Genomic DNA, 18,635 nt, shown 5'->3' with positions numbered 1-18,635 from the left:
GCCTTAATGGCACCGGTGGAAGTCAGACGTGGGGAGCACACAGAGCCATATGCCGAGTTAACGCCACTAGGTTGGGTGATCGCCGGTCCAGTCTCAACAACCGCCAGTCTCCCGGGAAAGCGTATCCTGTGCGTGCAACTGATAGAGCCTGAGGATGATGTCAACTATCAACTGCGCACGTTCAGGGTCATAGACGTATTTAGTGTTCGAGTGGAGACAGCTCCGCCAAACACACGCAGGGAGTAGAGAGCGATGAACATGCTTAACAAGACATGCCGCCGAGTGGGGTCTGGGTACGAATTGGGGCCGCAGCCGCCGTGGTTAGGCGTGACATTTTTGTCGACGACTTTTACACATCTTGTGGAAGTGAAACAGAAGCAGTGACCTTACGCGAGGACGTCACAGCTCTCATGGCAAAGGGAGGGTTTCCTATGTGCAAGTGGATCTCTTCTTCACCAGACGTTTTAGATACAGTACCGGAAGCAGAACGAGCCGTTCCTGACAAGTGACTAGAGTAGGGAGAGCTACCGTCTGGCAGAGCTTTAGGTATCAGGTGGGATCCGAAGTCAGACAGCCTGGGGTTCGCACTACCTCACATTGATCGTCCACCAGCACAAAATACGAAGCGTGGTATTTTCAAGAAGTTGGCCGGATTGTACGACCCCTTGGGATGGGCAAGTCCGTTCGTCATTCGCGCGAAAGTCATGCTGCAGCGCACTTGGTCTCGTGGTTTAGGTTGGGACGACCCGCTGCCAGCGCATATGACTGCTGAATGGGCAAAGTGGGAAGAGGAGATAACAGCCCTGAAGTCCTTCACTGTCGATCCCGCGTTACATCTACCGTCAGCCAGGGAAGATATGGGAAAAGCAGTTAGTTCTCTTCTGCAATGCCTCGGAAGTCGCGTGTGCCGCAGCCGCCTACATGCGGGCCACATCAACTGATGGAGAGACTGTGTGTCATCTGCTATGGCTAAGACTCGTCTGATGCCTCTGAAGACGATTTCTATCCCGTGAGGAGAGTTGATGGGTTGTCAGCTAGCTGTGCACCTTCCAAAGACCGTCTGTGAGCAGGTGGATTTGACCATGCGCGATGTCAAGTATTTGTCAGACTCTACCACAGCACTCTGCTGGATTTTTGGAGAGCCCAGAAACTTCAGTCCGTTTGTCGCCAACCAAGTAGCCGAGGTACTGACTGAGAGTGATTCTACACAGTGGCATCATGTGCGCACAAAACTGAAGTTTGCAGATCTTGCAACAAGAGGAGCTTCTGCAAGCGAATTACCATGGATCCAAGGTCCAGAATTCTTAAAGTCTGACGAATCAGAATGGCCGATTGATGACGTGCCGATGTCTGCACCGCCGGTAGCCGAAGCTGAAGTGAAGCGGAAAGTGCTCAGGGTTGAGCAGGTGCCAGTCCCACCAGTTGTTGATCGTACCGCCTACTCTACTTGGATAAAGCTTCTCCGCGTGACAGCCTGGATCTTACGCTTCCGTTACATCCTGCGAAACAAAGAGCAACGTAAGTCAGGAACCTTAACTTTTGAAGAACTGAAAGGAGCCGAGTTGTACTGGATCAAGTGGGTGCAGAGAAACCGCTTCCCAGCTGAAGTAGAATCATTGTCCAAAGGACGACCTGTTCCCCGCACAAGTCGGGTCGTAAGTCTTGATCCACAGTTGGTGGGCGGAATCCTACGTGTTAGTGGAAGAATTGACCAGGCGGAACTACCCTGGAAAGCCAAGCACCCGATCATCTTAGATCATGGACACGATGTTCCACGCATGATTGTAATCCACTATCATCGAAAGCTCATCCACACGGGAGTAGAACATGTGTTCAATCATTTACGAGAGAAGTTTTGGATCTTACATGGACGTGCGGAGGTGAAGAATTGTACCGTCAAATGCCCGTTCTGTCATCGGCGTCGCGTGCGACTGCTGACCCAGAAGATGAGTAATTTGCCCGAAATTCGACTCGGTGGAGTAAGCACACCATTTCAGCATGTGGGATTAGACTATGTCGGTCCATTCCGAGTTCGCGTTGGTCGCAACAGAGTAGAGAAGCGATATGTTTGTCTCTTTGCATGCCTGCACATGCGTGCCGTTCATCTTGAAGTCACTCACAGCCTTAACACAAAATCGTGCATCATGGGACTCCGACGTTTCAAAGCCCGCCGAGGGAACCCAGTACGTATCCTGAGAGACAATGGCACGAATTTCGTTGGTGCTGAACGTAAGCTACGTGAGGCCATAGCCGAGTTTGAACAAGAGCAGGTCCAGGATGAACTCAGTGCCCGCGGAGTCCAATGGAGTTTCAACCCAACTGCCGCTCCATGGTTTGGAGGAGCGTGGGAGTCTCTGATCAAGTCCACCAAGCGAGTGATGAAAGTGATGCTAGAGAACGTACTTACTGTAGATGAAACCTTTTTCACCGTAGTCGCTGAAGTTGAATCTCTTCTCAATTCCTGTCCGCTTGCGTATGGTGGTAGCAGTATGTCGCCGTCCGATGTCAGTGCTCTAACGCCAAACAACTTCCTGCACGGTCGCGCAAGCGTGAACGCTTCTCCGGGTGAGTTTGTCCAGTGGGACATGTCGTTACGTCGGAGATGGAGGCACAGTCAATTCCTGGCGGATCAATTTTGGCGACGTTGGAGACGAGAATATGTACCTCACCTCACTGAGCGCAGTAAGTGGCCTAACATACAACGGAATCTTCGCCGGGGAGATCTCGTTCTTGTCGTCGATGACAATGTCCCCAGAGGACAATGGCGCTTGGGGCGAGTCATGGTACCAATCGCCAGTGCGGATTGCCTTATCAGATCAGCAGAAGTCCTCACGAAGTCAAGAACGTGTGTCCGTTCTGTTGGAAAGCTGGCTCTACTAGAAGCGCACCATGAGGAGGACAAAGAGTGACGTTACCCCCCGATTCAAGTCACGGGCGGGGGTGTTTTGGACAATTCGTTCTTGTTTTTTGCTGACATTGACATTTCTGTCGTTTTACTCTTTATTGTTGTATTTTAACGTGTTAGCCGCGCGCGCACTTAGCCTTGCGCCGCGCGAGGAGTGGACATTAATTAATTTAAGTCGCGCGTTCCGTGCGCAAGATGGCGTGGAGAGTGCGCCGCGCGAGGACTGGACACTAATTTATTTAAGTCGCGCGTTCCGCTCGCAAGATGGCGTGGAGAGTGGCGTAGAAAGTTTTTAATTTTTTTTTTTTGCTTTTCGCCTAAAAGACAGCGTTTTCTTGTAGCTGGAAAAACAGTGTTTTGTGCTTCCAGCCTCCTTCCAGCGATTGCCATTAAATGTCAAGAAATCGTCAAAAACACATGCAATCACCCATATCGTCTCTGATTGGATTTTCTTTCAGCAGGGCAAAACTACATTTCAGTTAAGCTTAAACACTTGAATATTTGAATGCTATGAAACTGGAATAGATGATGAGTACACGATGAAATTCTCGGGAAAAAAATTCCCAGAATTTTCATCGTGCAATTACTATCTATCTCATTTTCATAAGGTTGAGTCGTTGGCTGGCTCTCTAAACTTGAAATATTTAAATGACACTTCAAATGTGCATGCTGGATATTAATCGTTTTGAAATGATAAGCTTGACATGACAACATTTTATTTCATTTCAGATTTTTCAGTACGCGACTTTCCACATGTCAGTAAATACACAAGCACAATGGTCCACTTTCAACCTTCCCTTCCTATTCTCACCTCTCTCCCCACAGCGGCATTTACTGGTTTTCTAGTATAATAGTTAAATGAATTGGCTTTATTATTATTATTATTATTATTATTATTATTATTATTATTATCACAGTTTTTTAAATATTTAGTTTTTTTTAATTATTAATTTTCTTATGTTTTGAACAAAGCATTTCATAAGTTTGAAATGCATGTAATCTTAACGCTTACAAGTTCAGACTACGGTCATCATTAGAGAAATACTGAGGTTGTATCCAAGTTGACAAATGCAGGCCTATATGTGGCCAGCAAACAGTCATAAATGGGACCCGGAATATAACTTGTGGTATATATGTTGAACTACCTCAAACCATTGATGCATGAGTATTATGATGATATTATGTAATGTGACGAATTCAACGATATATTCATTGTATGTATTCAGTTAAGTAGAAATGTTGCTGTTATCATGGTGACTATTACGCGGACGCATCGAACCGCATTACAATTTTTACCCCAGCAGGGGCTCCTTTGAATATATTAAGTTGAATTTTAATGTATCGAGAGAAGCCTTCCATTTTTATCGACTACTGATCATGAGTTTATTTGCCCCAGCAGAAGTACTGATTCGCTTCTATTTATAATTGCTAAGTACATGTCACTGACGCACGCCGTCTTTTAATTGGATGAATGATCACGCGAAACGAGAGAATGTTTTCAACCGTCAGGCCAGTTGGGATGACGCTTGCCACCATTTTCTTCATAGTGCTGTGTGTAACTCGCTTAGCAGGTTAGAAAACTTCACATTTCCTGAGCTATGTTGGTAACGTCAGTCATCGTAAGATAGGCAGGAAGTACACTTCAAATTTCACATTGTTATCGCTTACTCCTGTGTCGACGCCACACAAAGCATTCATGGTTGTAGACACTGCCTCGAAGTAACACGCAGTAACAATACTAGCACGGCAGGTATTGGTTAAACTAGGTTGTCCATCTTTACTGAGGTCGCTTGAAAACCCGGCCTATAAGCTTCTTCGTCGATTTGACATATCTCCGACATGTCTCGATCTATCGCTATTTATTCGTCCTTATCGCATGAATTAGCATACGTGATGAGTATTATGCTGCAAACAGAACATTGTGAAATAGCTAATTATTTTGTAAATAACACACAAACGATCGCCACAAAAGGGCAAGTCCAAGTGTTTTGAGGAATATTTCTCTTTTAGAGAAAGACCCAGGATGAAGCATTCATGGTAATCTCAGTTTTTACCTCGATAGAGAGATGCTGTTATGCCAGGGATATTTTAGGGAAATGAAAACAAATTCGGTCACACCACATTTTGTCAATTTACGAATAATAGAAATCCAAATAGGTCAGCATCTGCTACTTTTTCAAATTTAGATTCTGAGTAATATTATTGACAGACTAATAGCAATGTGATTAATGTGCAATCTAGAAAACGACCTATTTTCTTCCGGGTAAGTTGTACAAAACGTCATAAGGATGTAGTTGTCGCTAAAACACAGTCAAGGTATTAAATTATCTCAAGTCTTTCCGGTTTTTCCGCGTCGCGTAATAGATTTCCCTGAACTCAAGGATAGACACTAATCAGTGTGTTGATACTATCATTAAATTTCATTATTAAGCTTTTGGCCGCGAAATCGTAGAATAATCCATAATCCTGGGTAAATTTTGGAAACAATGGCATATCCAAATTTTGCATAAATATATATCCCTAAAATAAAATTCTGCAACGATCTAAAAGGGGCTGTCGGAAGAAAACGAAACAGAATCATCTCAACAAACCCACGGTATCCCAGATCTACCTTTCAAAAACCCATGGGTGTGAAATTTTACTCTCTTTGAAGCAAGGTGCGATATTACGGGGCGGAGTGAAGGGATTTGCAAAACAGTCGGGAACCTCGATATTGTAAATGATATTTTCGAACCCGGTCTTTGATCGATAGTCTGTATTCGAACTCAGTATATAGTTAAAAGTCGTGGCCACTGCATCTCACCGATTTCGCTTATATTTGGCATGTTAACTTCTTTATGGGTCCTAACTACAAAATGGATTATTTTAAGTTTTAATTATTTTTACTTTGCAAAATACCGGGAAGACCGGTTTCAAATGGCCTTGCGAGTCCGCCATTTTGCCAAATGATAGGAGTTCTTGTGAATTCAACTCGTTGCAAACCCCTTCACTCCGCCTCGTAATATCGCATCTTCCTTTAAAGAGAGTAAAATATCACACTCATGGGTTTTGAAAGGTAGATCTGATGAATCCATATTGTTTGTTTCTTTAATTCAAGATCCACTTGTTGCCCTTCTGAGTTCAGTGAGTTAGCTCAGTGAGGTTTCAACTTAATAGCTAGAGTTCGCACGTTTTTTAGAGGCGCACCCTGAAGCGTTTCATTTAATAATAATAATAATAATAATAATAATAGTAATAATAATAATAATAATAATAATAATAATAATAGTAATAATAATAATAATAATAATAATAATAATAATAATAATAATAATAATAATAATAATACCGGTTATCGGCAGTAACTAAGAAGGGGTTCTTGTGATGAATTTGTTTTTCAGATGGTGCAAGTATCACTTGGTATGAGCCTCTTCCGGAGACAGAAATCACAGATAAGAACGTCCATCACACAGTCAACAGAAACCTTACTGAAGGATCTGTTAATGTTCCACTGAGCTGGAACTTTAGCCTGTCAGCTGGTTCAAATGTTCTTACGGTGACATTGACATTTAAGAGTACTATTGTAGTCGCTTTGGTGCCATCAGTACCAAACGCCTCAGTAGACGATGCTTTCAACAGTCGGTTCGGTGTAAGCTGGAATCCTCCGAACAAGGCCACTCTGATCATCAACAACGTAAACACTGCAGACGGTGGAGAATTTTCCTGTGAGGTATTGACTTTGGCTGGAAGCAGTCCGACAATCTGGATCAGTAAAATTCAAGTTACTGTCTTTGGTAAGCCAACTTTAAATTAATCTTTTGGAGTTTGATTTTATAAAATTAATGTACATCATGTTAGAAAATTGAGGGTTTTTTTGAAAGCAAAATCTGGTTCGAACTCAGCAATAATCATTATACAGTGACAGAATGCAAGCATGCAAAAACGCGAACTGTAAACCACAACATTGTTTTATGAGCATAATTATGACTAGCAGTACTGAAAACTTTAGCTAGAAGTGCCAACAACGAAACAAGGAAAGTAGCCAGTTGCGCCTTTGCAAAGTGTGTTATGAACAATTTGCCATTAAAAATGGGTGTATGGCCATCGTTTTAGTAATTTAAAAGTCTATACTAAAAGTAATGTTAATACAACATTTGGCTGGAAGCAAAACCACACTCTGGACCAGCAAAATTCAAGTCACTGTCTTTGGTAAGCCAACTTTAAATCAATATTCTATTTCGTAGTCAGGTCTGTCTATCTTTTGAGTCTGTTTTGATACATCATATTGAGAAAGTCACTAAGAATCCCCCCTCCAAGGCCACTCTGATCATGAACAATGAAGTTTCTTGGTCACTAAATGACGTCATATTTCTTAGTTCACGCTGTAGTAGTGTCGTTCCGATATATCACCACCGTAGTCAGTGTAGTCAACAGTTTTTGACTTGATTATTGTTCGAGACTGTAGGTGTTTTTACTGACAAACCGACAACTGACAAATTTTGCCAGTTTGTCAGTAGCGGCAAACCGACAGTTTTTTGACTTAACTATCCGAGGCCCTAGGTGGCTGTACTGACAAACCGACAACTGACAAATTCCGACGGTTTGTCGACAGTTTTTGACTTAATTTTTGGCTTACTTATCCAAAGCCCTAGAAACTTTCACCGGCAAAGGGACAACCGCCAAATATTCTCAGCACCGACAAACCTACATTTTAAGCCTTAACTGTCGATCGAGACTACCAGGTTGCTTGACATAACAAACCGACAATTGTATCAAGTACAGAGCACGCCTGAAAAATTTAGTCATAGTTATTTTCTATAAGGATAGCGCTCGACCCAGGCTTTTAGGAACACACTTTGATTTCGCTTTTATTTTTCTGTTCACTGCACAAGGTTCGTTTATTTATTCATAAGTATGAAGGACAGGGCACTGACTGTAGGCCAAGAAACAAAATAAACTAAAAATATAACCAACTACCATTAAAACATAGATATATCAGGAAGAAAACGACGACGCGTAAAACTACTAAAGTAAATTAAGGGAAGTTTTTCCCCTTTTCTTTTAATATCAACTTCTTATGAACTCTCTCTTTACAGTACGTAAACCGAAAAATAACGTATTATGGATCTTTCTGTCACTTTAAATTACATAAACGAGACAAATGTCACGTTTTAATGTCGGGGTCAAGTAATTAAAATTTTTACCGATAGTAACGTGATCATAAAAAAACCGTAGTGACTATTTAGAGTACTTTTTCTTCTGCTATTCCGGTTATGTAAGCAACGCAATGAGATCATGTGTAAACGTTTAACGAGAGACTAGAATTACAGTATTCCTATAGGAGCAGAATTGACACAGTTTTCAATTTCCAAACATTTTTTCTCGGGCCGCTCAGTTGCTCTTACACCAAAAATATTATCATGACGTGTAATTCGACGGCCGTTAACAAATCATTTGAAAACGAAAATGCTTTCTTCCAGCCAACAATCGATAATTTTTCTTTATGTTACGTGTTTCAAGCTTTACACCGATACTTTAAACGTTTCGACACCGCCAATATTCGCAGATAAATTATTTTTTGAACATTTTGTTTTGGAGCCGTGTACATGCAATGCATTTGCACCGCTCTGCTTCCATGCGCTTGTACTGTATAAACACGCGCGCACAAGTTTTTAACTCTCTGATATTTCGGGCCACAACCAAACGTTAAAGTCTTAACATTTTTGTAAAGGCCATAATTATTTTAGTAATTTTAGTAGGAGCAGTATTGACTGAGTAACGATTTTTCAAATAGGAACCCTGTTAAGCAACGACGACCGCAGCAACTTACATTTGAACAAAAATTGCAAAAACAATCAATCCGCACGTGCATTTTAAATTTTTGTGCATTTCTTCGCCGTTCTCCGCAAAACAACAACGTGAAATGGCCTAATTTAAGGTTTTGCGTAGAATATGAGCAAACGACGATGAATTTTACTTTCTCTGTAAATTGAACGCAACTCCTTCCAATTTAGGCAAGTTGCTAGCCGTTTACTATTCTAATGCCTTCCGGGGAACAATCAATAATTTTTCCTTATTTCACGTGTTTCAAGCTTTACAAATATACTTCAATCGTTTCGATAGAACAAATATTCGTGGAGAAACTAATTTTTGAACATTTTGTTTCGGGGCAGTTTCGTAATTCGCACCGCACGGCTCTCATTCAGTTGTAAGCCAAGCCTGACAAAGCGTGATTTCCCGGTGTTCTCCTTTTCTTGGCGTTTATTTAGATTTCATTAGCAGCAATTTTTTTTACACATGTAATGAAGAGAGAATACAAGTTTAATTCTGGAGTAAACTAACAACGATAAAACTTAATGTCAAGCCGGCAGCTTCCTACCGCTTGAATATCCGCAAAAATAGATCGATAAAAATAGAAAACGGTGGATAAAAAAAAGAAGGAACTCACGGGGTAATTTCTTCCACTGCATTTGATCTGCTCGTTCCTCCCATCAATAGGACACTGTTATGCTTGGTTATCATTCGTTGAAAGAAGAAGTAGCGAGGTGAAAGCACTTGATCGCCATCACAGGGAGTCCACAAAAGTTGTGAAAAATAAGTAAATTAATAAATTATCGACTTACGTTGTTCGTTTCTTGTGGCCAGTTTTATGTAGTGCTCATTTGCATACAATTTACACGACAACACTAATGTCGTGTACTGAGTTGTGTGCGAGCGGACCTGAGCTTCAGGGGCCCGTTTCTCGAAAGTCCCGGTAACTTACCGGGCCCGATTAGTATATTTTCAAATGTTTTTTCACTGATTACACAGTGATTACAAACATGGTACTTGGCTAATATTTTCATAGAATCATAAGATTTTAAAATTTAGTTTCCAAATCTAACAAAAATTGACTTCTGTTAAGAAACGTTTATGACCAAAGACACTTATGGGGGGCCCGTTTCTCGAAAGTCTCAGTAACTTACCGGGCCCGATAAGTATACTGTCAACTCTCTCATAGCGACCACTTCTCGTAAGCGACCACCTCGTAAACAACCGTTTTGTTTCTCAGTTAAGAGCCACTGTCTGTAAATATCGAGAATCCGGCGTCAGTCGTGAAATTTTCAATTTCTTCATATTTTGCCCAAATAACCTCTATAGTGAGTTATTTTTGAAAATACTATTCAAAGGACCTGAAGCGCTTTAGTTTTTTCAAAATCTAAGAAAGTTCGAAAAACGCCATTTTGGCCTTTCGGGCGGCGTCGAAACTACAATAAAATTATGCATTTTCTTTTCGCTTGTTCAGATCAACGCAATAACATCTATCGATGTACTTTGGTTAACTCATAACAGAACTCTTGATCTCCCTGAATCACTAAATTATTTTGAGGAAGCTCTTGAAAACTGCTTCTTTTTGGCTGTGACAATTACCCTAGTTACAGCGCTTTAGCGGATAAGATAATTTAAGCTAACTTTAACAGCAACAAAAGCCCACTGGTACATGTAATTTGAAGTTGAAACTAGCATGGTCTTAAAGCTCATTCTTTATAGTTTGTTGTATAAAAATTGCTAAGGCGGCCCGACAAAAGTGTCCTGTCGAGAGACGGAAACGTGAAGTGTACTTTCTGGAATTTCGACCTTTCACGAAGCGAACAAGAAGCATCCCGATTCCGAACAGAACCGCACATTGTTAAATCTACCGATGGAAATCTGTTTCGAAATCCTGGATGCATCAAAACAGTCTTGTACTCAAAGCTACAATCCCTTTTGATTGAAAATATTATTAGGTTAACACTTGTGGAAAACAGGAGACGTGTAGTTCAAGCCGTGAAATATGTAATTCAACGCCGCGCCGAGCAGATATCTACAGTACCACGCACGGAGTGATAAAAATCTGCGAGTCAGCGAGCCATGCGAGCCAAGGTGTGAGCCATGCGAGCCATGCGAGCCATGCGAGTCACGCGAGTCATGCGAGCCACAGTATAAAATTTAAGAATTTTTATTTGTTGTATTTTAACATTCACATAAGAACAAGAACAAGAGCATCGGAACAAGATGAATAACATCGCAATATTTAATTCTTACAGTGGGACAACGCAAACCATCATATTTCGGTTTTTTGTTACAGTCAACCCAGGTCACGCGTGAACGATATTTTTGAAATTTGAACGGAGTTTTGAAATTTACATGTCAGTTTTGAAAATCGCCAACGAGATTTCAGAGTTCCCGTATAAATTTTCCTAGCTTATTGACGGTGTAAAGCTATGAATTTTTCTTTACACTGCAAAATTGAATATTTCAAGAATAACAATTGTTTCCCAAGTATTTTGAATCTTTTTTTTTTTTTTTTCAGTTAATGCGTCTTTTTCGGAACGATTTCCAGAGAAATGTCCAACATTCCATTCACACGTCGGACATTACAAAGAGAAATTCGAATGTTCATTTCATTCTTGGAAATACTGTTCACGCGCGACCTGGGTTGACTGTAATTGACACGTCAGGACTGATTGTCAGTGTCATTCCAATCTTGTAGGGTATGATAAATGAGTGCTCAAAGATGAGCGAAGTCAATATTGTCGCACTAAATTCAATTTGAAAAGAATCAGCGTAACAGAAGCATTTGCCGTCAGCTGGTGGGTGGGTCGAATGCTATCTCGAAACCAGCCTCTGCCACTCAAGTGGCGAGATTTGAAGAAAGACTTGTCTAAGGGAAAGGACAACCACATGCAGCAGTCAGCCAACCGACAGAGTTCTGATAACTCTGATTCTCGACTAAAGACCAAACCTGTTAAAATGGCGCGATTTACTCACCATTCTTGACGCCAACACACGGAGATCGAGGTGCTGTTCTTTTCTTTTTTTTTTTTTTTTTTCTTGAATGAAGTTCCACGTGGATATCAATGAATGACATGTGTCAATAGATACCTATTCGAGTAGCGGTGCAGCCGTATGTTTTTCTCGGATTTTTTTTTTTCTGAAGTCTTGAACCTTAATAAATTTTTGCGTAATGTTTTTATTTTTTTGTGCATCTTGGGCGATTTTGAATGGGCAAAATTCTCTCCAAAATTATAACAAAAACGAAAAAAAAAAAACAAAGAAAAAAATTCGTCCAAAATTTTCTCACGCGAATGTAAATAAAACAAATAAAAATTCTTAACATTTGCACTGTGGCTCGCATGACTCGTGTGACTTGCATGACTCGCATGACTCGCATGGCTCGCACAGTGGCTCGCATGACTCGCTGGCTCGCAGATTTCGCAGACCCCCACGCACGTGTACATGACGCAAGATTGCTATTTCGTTCCGCTATTATTTTACCGTTAAAACTAAAGAGAAGATCCTTAATATCATGCATGTTGTCGTCTTCCTTCGTTCATTCTTATCTCGAGATTTTGAAGCTCTGAAGGGAACACGCCACACGCAAAAAAAACAAACAAACAAACAAACAAACAAACAGGGCGATCAAATTCCAAGACAATGCAAATACGGTAGCTACAAATTCAGGCCCGATTTAGTATTCAGTTGATTAAGACAACCACACATTTGTTTTATATTCCAGTGATAAGGCTAATGTACATCAAATGATTATGTAGACAAAGTAAAAACAAACTATCGGCAATGCCAAAGTACCATGGGAAAGCAACTGTTAACAAGGTAAACAAAACAATTTCAACCTCACCGGTCTTTTTGCAATCGAGAAAATGTAGTGAATTCCTTGCTTCTATAGTTTAAGTTATGTATGCCAAACTTGCTTCTATAGGTATATTTGGCAACCGGTAGACTTGTTTTCTCCAAAGGATGTGGTAAAATTCAGTACACTGGAGTATTGCAATAATCTTCCGTCAGGTACAAAAGTTACTTTTATAATTGGTCAATCACGCCATATGGTCCAGATTTCTTCCTCTACAAAACCTTCCAGAACGTCGTTTGTGGCCGGATTTTGAAGTAGTTTTGTTGGCCTGTCTCAGTAACTTTTTTTCTCTGGGAAGCTTGCTAACGGTCACTATTATGGCCTTCTCGGGAGCCGTGTGGAAATATATGTATGCGATTTTGGTTGGTTGTTTGTGCGGCTCCAGTTCAGAGAATCCAGCAACTGTTGGAATGCGTGACAGTCTATCGCGCGTCCAAGGTCATCTCGCATTTTGCCAAGAAAGGACAGTTAGCCACTCCACGATTGTGGAGTGGACAGTGAATCAAAATTGCTGCTTTCCCAAGCAGGTAAGGTGTCAAATAATTATAAACTTCACAGTAACACATTATATTGTCGCGGTTTTTAGCGCTCAAATCAGTGGAGCCGCGCGCTTTGCGCGTTACGCGTTGGGAGGGGGTAGGGGGGGGTGCGCAATGGAACTGGAAGGTGGAAAAAAATCACAGGAAATTGTTCAACAAGGCTGCTGCTAAGGCCTTGTTTTATTTGGCTCCTGTGTTTAAATGCAAATGGTTCTTTTTGGACCTAAAAATTAAAATAAAATTATTTCCAAGACAAAAGTTTAAAAAATCCAATTGCTTAAAAAAATCGTCCAGCATCAACATCCCTTCCTCCACTGTGCACGCGCCCGAAAAGAAAAAGGTAAGAGGAGAGAGCGGTCGGTCCCTTGAAAGACTAGAAGTTCTAGCTAGCAGAATTCCAGCTTGATTATAGCTTTCAGAGTTAGAGCCCTTGCTCTGAAATGAAAATGATGATGATGATGATGATGATAGTGATGATGATGATGATGATGATGATGATTTAAATATGAGCGAGCACGATACACTCCTTTTTTTTTAGTTTTGTAACTTTAAATTTAAAAATTTAAAGTTACAAAAAGTTAAAGTGAAGTAATTTATTTAATGTCAAAATCACAGGGATTACTTGCGCAATCTCCCTAGCCACAGGCGCATAATAAAGTGCCTCCGGCTATAATTATTAGTAGATTGGAATTCAATTTGATTTTTGAGGAGTGGGGAAAATCGGAGTATTCGGAGAGAAATCTCTTCAAGCAAGGACGAAAACCATTAACTAAGCCCTTTTATGACACTGAGAACCGCGCGATAGACTGTCACGCATTCCACAGTTGCTGGAGCCGCACAGGCACCAAGTCGAATATTTACACACCGTTCCCGACAAGGCCATAACAGTGCCAGTTTGCAAGTTTCCCAGAGGCGGAAAGTTATTGGGACAGGCCAACAAAACTACTTCAAAATCCGGCCACAAACGACATTCTGAAACGTTTTGTAGAGGGAGAAATCTGGACCATATGGCGTGATTGGTCAACTATAAAAGTAACTTTTGTACTTGACGGAAGGTAATTGCAATACCCCAGTGGAAAGTCACAGCCTTTGGAGTAAACAAGTCTACCGGTTTGTTAACTTTACATATAGGAGCAAGTTTGTCATACATAGGAATAGAAGCAAGGGATTCACTAATTTTCTCAAGGATCGCCAAAAGACCGGTGAGGTTGACATTCTTTTGTTTCCAACTACAAATTAATTCAAAAAGCTTGCTAACAGTTGCTTTCCCACGGTACTTTGACATTGCTGAAAGTTTGTCTTTACTTTGTTTACGAAATCATTTGATGTATATTATTCCTTATCACTGGAATATAAAACAAATGTGCGTTAATCGACTGAATACTAAATCGGGCCTGGATTTGTAGCTACCGTATTTGCATTGTCTTGGAATTTGATCGCCCTGTTTGTTTGTTTGTTTGTTTGTTTGTTTTTTTCGGCGTGTGGCGTGTTCCCTTCAGAGCTTCAAAATCTCGAGGTAAGAATGAACGAAGGAAGACGACAACATGCATGATATTAAGGATCTTCTTTTTAGTTTTAACGGTAAAATAATAGCGGAACGAAATAGCAATCTTGCGTCATGTACACGTGCGTGGTACTGTAGATATCTGCTCGCACGTCTCCTGTTTTCCACAAGTGTTAACCTAATAATATTTTCAATCAAAAGGGATTGTAGCTTTGAGTACAAGACTGTTTTGATGCATCCAGGATTTCGAAACAGGTTTCCATCGGTAAATTTAACAATGTGCGGTTCTGTTCGGAATCGGGATGCTTCTTGTTCGCTTCGTGAAAGGTCGAAATTCCAGAAAGTACACTTCACGTTTCCGTCTCTCGACAAGACACTTTTGTCGGGCCGCCTTAGCAATTTTTATACAACAAACTATAAAGAATGAGCTTTAAGACCATGCTAGTTTCAACTTCAAATTACATGTACCAGTGGGCTTTTGTTGCTGTTAAAGTTAGCTAAAACACTGCACGTAAAAACGCCTTTGAGCACGTCAAATGTGTGGTCAAAGAATGTCAAAGGCCGCCTTTGATTACCTTTGATTCGAATCACAGGTGACAAAGGCCGCATTTGATTCACGGTGGAGTCAAATTTGTTTCGAATCAAAGATCTCATATATTTGATCCACCTTTGATGCGCGTCATAGACGGAGTCAAAGGGCGCTTTCCATTCAACAAAAAAAACCGGTTCAAGATTTCGGAATTTTTGCTGGTCAAATGGAACGGGTCCCTGAACTTGACAATCACGTGAGGAGGCTTACAGTCAACACAGGTCACGCGTGAACGATATTTTTGAAATTTGAACGGAGTTTAGAAATTTACATGTCAGTTTTGAAAGATTTCAGAGTTCCCGTATAAATTACCCTAGCTTATTGACAGTATAAAGCTATGAATTTTTCTTTACATTGCAAAATTGAATATTTGAAGAATAACAATTGTTTCCCAAGTATTTTGAATCTTTTTTTCAGTTAATGCGTCTTTTTCGGAACGATTTCCAGAGAAATGTCCAACATTCCATTCACACATCGGACATTACAAAGAGAAATTCGAATGTTCATTTCATTCTTGGAAATACTGTTCACGCGTGACCTGGATTGACTGTAAACCTACCGTTGCTGTCGTAGGTAAGTGACATTCGTGGTTTAAGAAAACGTTGAAAATCTCAGACAAAAAACTACAAGCAGAATATTGATACACTTCCGTAGCCATTCTTTCGGCTTGCGTGACGTTCGCGCTCGACCGGGGAGACTAAATCCGACACTCATCGCGAATGGAACACAGAAAATTCGGTAATTCCGGAAATTTCGGAAGGAAGGGTAAGCTCAAAAGGTAGTCCTAAATTTTCGGAAATTCTTTCCGGAACTTTTCCCGTTCCATTTGATTTCTGACCGGAAATTTCGGAAATTGTGACTGAATGGAAAGCGCCCTTTGTTTGATTTCAATTTGACGCGCGTCAAAGGTAGGGTCAAAGTTGTTAATACATTTGAACTCACTTTTGATTCGAGTCAAAGGTATATGCAAAGGCGTCACATATTTGATGCGCATCAAATGTGTTGTCAAAAATGTTATTATATTTGACCTCATCTTTGATACGGATCAAAAAAAGGGCAAATCCAATTTTTCGTGCCGTGAAATTACCATATCCGCTAAAGCGCTGTAACTAGGGTAATTGTCACAGCCAAAAAGAAGCAGTTTTCAAGAGCTTTCTCAAAATAATTTAGTGATTCAGGGAGATCAAGAGTTCTGTTATGAGTTAACCAAAGTACATCGATAGATGTTATTGCGTTGATCTGAACGAGCGAAAAGAAAATGCATAATTTTATTGTAGTTTCGACGCCGCCCGGAAGGCCAAAATGGCGTTTTTCGAACTTTCTTAGATTTTGAAAAAACTAAAGCGCTTCAGGTCCTTTGAATAGTATTTTCGAAAATAACTCACTATAGAGGTTATTTGGGCAAAATGTGAAGAAATTGAAAATTTCACGACTGACGCCGGATTCTCGATATTTACAGACAGTGGCTCTTAAGAGCGCCTGTCTGTAAAAATCAGACAAATTTTAAATTTCGTGGCAAGGGTGGAAAATTCGATTTCTTTCATATTTTAATGTCAGATAGGCTAGGATATAACTAAAATCACTGTATAGTTTTTTCGGTGAAATATCCTTTTGTTTCAAAGAAAAATGCAAATAACGAAAATCCGTTAAAATTGTCATTTCAGGCGCTAAATTGTTACACGGGTTTGAGAGCCTCGCGTGCGAGAACAAATCATTCTACCGCTTTTAAAACACTAAAATCTTTTCTTACTATCTTTAAATATCTGTTGGAATGATTTTGGGAAATATTGCGTCGTTCTGTGTATGCGATATAATTTAATTTCGAAGGCATACAATTCACTGCAGTAAAAGTACTTCGTTAATAAAATTAATTTTCACCATGTGCGAAACCTTCAAATCGATTAAGCTTCTGGTGGTTGAATGTTAGAAGGATGGTCTATACATTGTTGTAAAAATTTATTTGGGCAAATGATGAAGAGCGACGTGAGAGCTTTTCAAAGTCCGTACAAAATGCAAATATTTGCCCCCCCGCGGTAAACTTTGAAGTCGTGGGTCAGACATAATTTTTAGTCCGTGTTCATGTCTTGACCCATATTAGGTTAAAATAAGCACATAGAAAAACATTTCGAAATGTTCTAACCTTATAATATGGTAAAAGACAGGTCCAAATGCCATTTTAGCACGATTCTCTGGTCGTTCGTCGCATAAGTTTGAGCCGGCTGTTTGTATTACACGTCCGATGAGTCACCACGCAAACTGGTCGAATACGAATCTTTGATCAACTTTCGGCGCATTTCATCAAGACTGCATCTTCTTCGACGGCTACGTCATTTGTGAGTATTGCTTGGTTTACAGTGCACGAAAACATTACATTTGATCGCTGCTAGAATGACAAAAATATGTCGGCGTTCAGTCTATGTGTTGTTCGTTACGCAATACAATGTCGTGGATATTTTAGGGGGGGGGGGGGGGGGTGGAGGAGGGTGAAAATGCGAAATGCTTGAAAACTGAACATGAACATGCTCAAGGCAACAACAAGAACAACAATTAAAAAAGTGATACCTGTCGTTATGTTATTTTTCCCTTGCTAAAATCCAGATAATTTATGTATTCGCAAACTCATTTGCGCGCTCAGTCATGGTTGTTGGGAGCGTTGCCGTTGCGGGGGAGGGGTAAGATTTTACTAAACAGTATCAGTACTTACTGATGAAGATCACTACACATCCTTTAGCTAGTTCTTTCCATCTTTAAATGCAATAGACCCTAGTATGAAACCAAAAATATCCCTCATTGCAGGCATCTGTTTGTCATACTATGTTATGGGCATGGACGTGGGCTAAAATGCTTGAAAGGTGCACTCCGTACTAGTCCTGGAATTAGTACATACTCTAGCTTTGAAACACAAAACTGCAAAATTAAAAAAAAAAAAAAGATTTATTTAAGAAATTTTGTCTCTCCTTGCTTGCTTCATCTTTGATAAGCCCCAAAATTAATTTATCACCGGTTGCAGGCTAGCACTATTTTTAGACAGTGTTAGACATGATAACAGCTTTTCGGGCCTTTATTTTTCTTACTCCTCTTAGTTATGCTAGTCAGTTCAGACCAAAACTTGAAAAAAAATTACCTCAACTAAACAGCTTGCGCAAGGCTATAACAGCTTGTAAGTGGTAGGTTAATCGACTGGACATAACTCTGATCGCTGCAGGTAAGTGTGCTATCCTTGACAGGTAGATAGGGCTAGTAACAGGTTGGGGTCTGTTGACGTAACTGAAGGGAGGAGCAGAATCGACTCCTATATATTAACTAATGAATGCAGTCTGAAATGTGAAAGAGCGTCTGTTTCCAACCTGATGGGCGACACTTAGGGCCTAGATAATGCCTTATTACTTACGGACCAGAGGAGGGGTGGGGTGGGGAAGGGCGTAGGAGGAGATTGGTATAAAACCAGC

General features: G+C 40.5%; 3 protein-coding genes across 4 annotated transcripts in view; 2 read left to right on the top strand and 1 right to left on the bottom strand.

Annotated features, from left to right (window-relative positions):
• Positions 1–18,635, bottom strand: part of LOC146454102 (uncharacterized) — a 392,508-nt gene that overhangs the window by 266,293 nt on the left and 107,580 nt on the right. The gene's annotated exons all lie outside the window — the stretch shown is intronic.
• Positions 1,023–2,909, top strand: LOC146454108 (uncharacterized). The gene has a single exon (XM_085095900.1). It carries the CDS (start codon positions 1,023–1,025, stop codon positions 2,907–2,909), a length of 1,887 nt encoding a protein of 628 aa, XP_084952026.1.
• Positions 4,322–18,635, top strand: part of LOC146454106 (uncharacterized) — a 64,952-nt gene continuing 50,638 nt past the window's right edge. The window contains exons 1-2 of the mRNA XM_085095892.1: positions 4,322–4,476; positions 6,286–6,678. Coding sequence (XP_084952018.1) covers positions 4,377–4,476; positions 6,286–6,678 — 493 coding nt within the window. The 5' untranslated portion in view covers positions 4,322–4,376. The remainder of the gene's footprint in view (positions 4,477–6,285; positions 6,679–18,635) is intronic.

This window comes from Pavona decussata, unplaced genomic scaffold (assembly GCF_977016875.1).
Source record: "Pavona decussata unplaced genomic scaffold, jaPavDecu1.1 SCAFFOLD_315, whole genome shotgun sequence".
In the NCBI taxonomy this organism is placed as follows: Eukaryota; Metazoa; Cnidaria; class Anthozoa; order Scleractinia; family Agariciidae; genus Pavona; species Pavona decussata.
The sequence above is the reverse complement of the archived record's forward strand: the minus strand, read 5'-3'. Positions and strand labels throughout refer to the sequence as shown.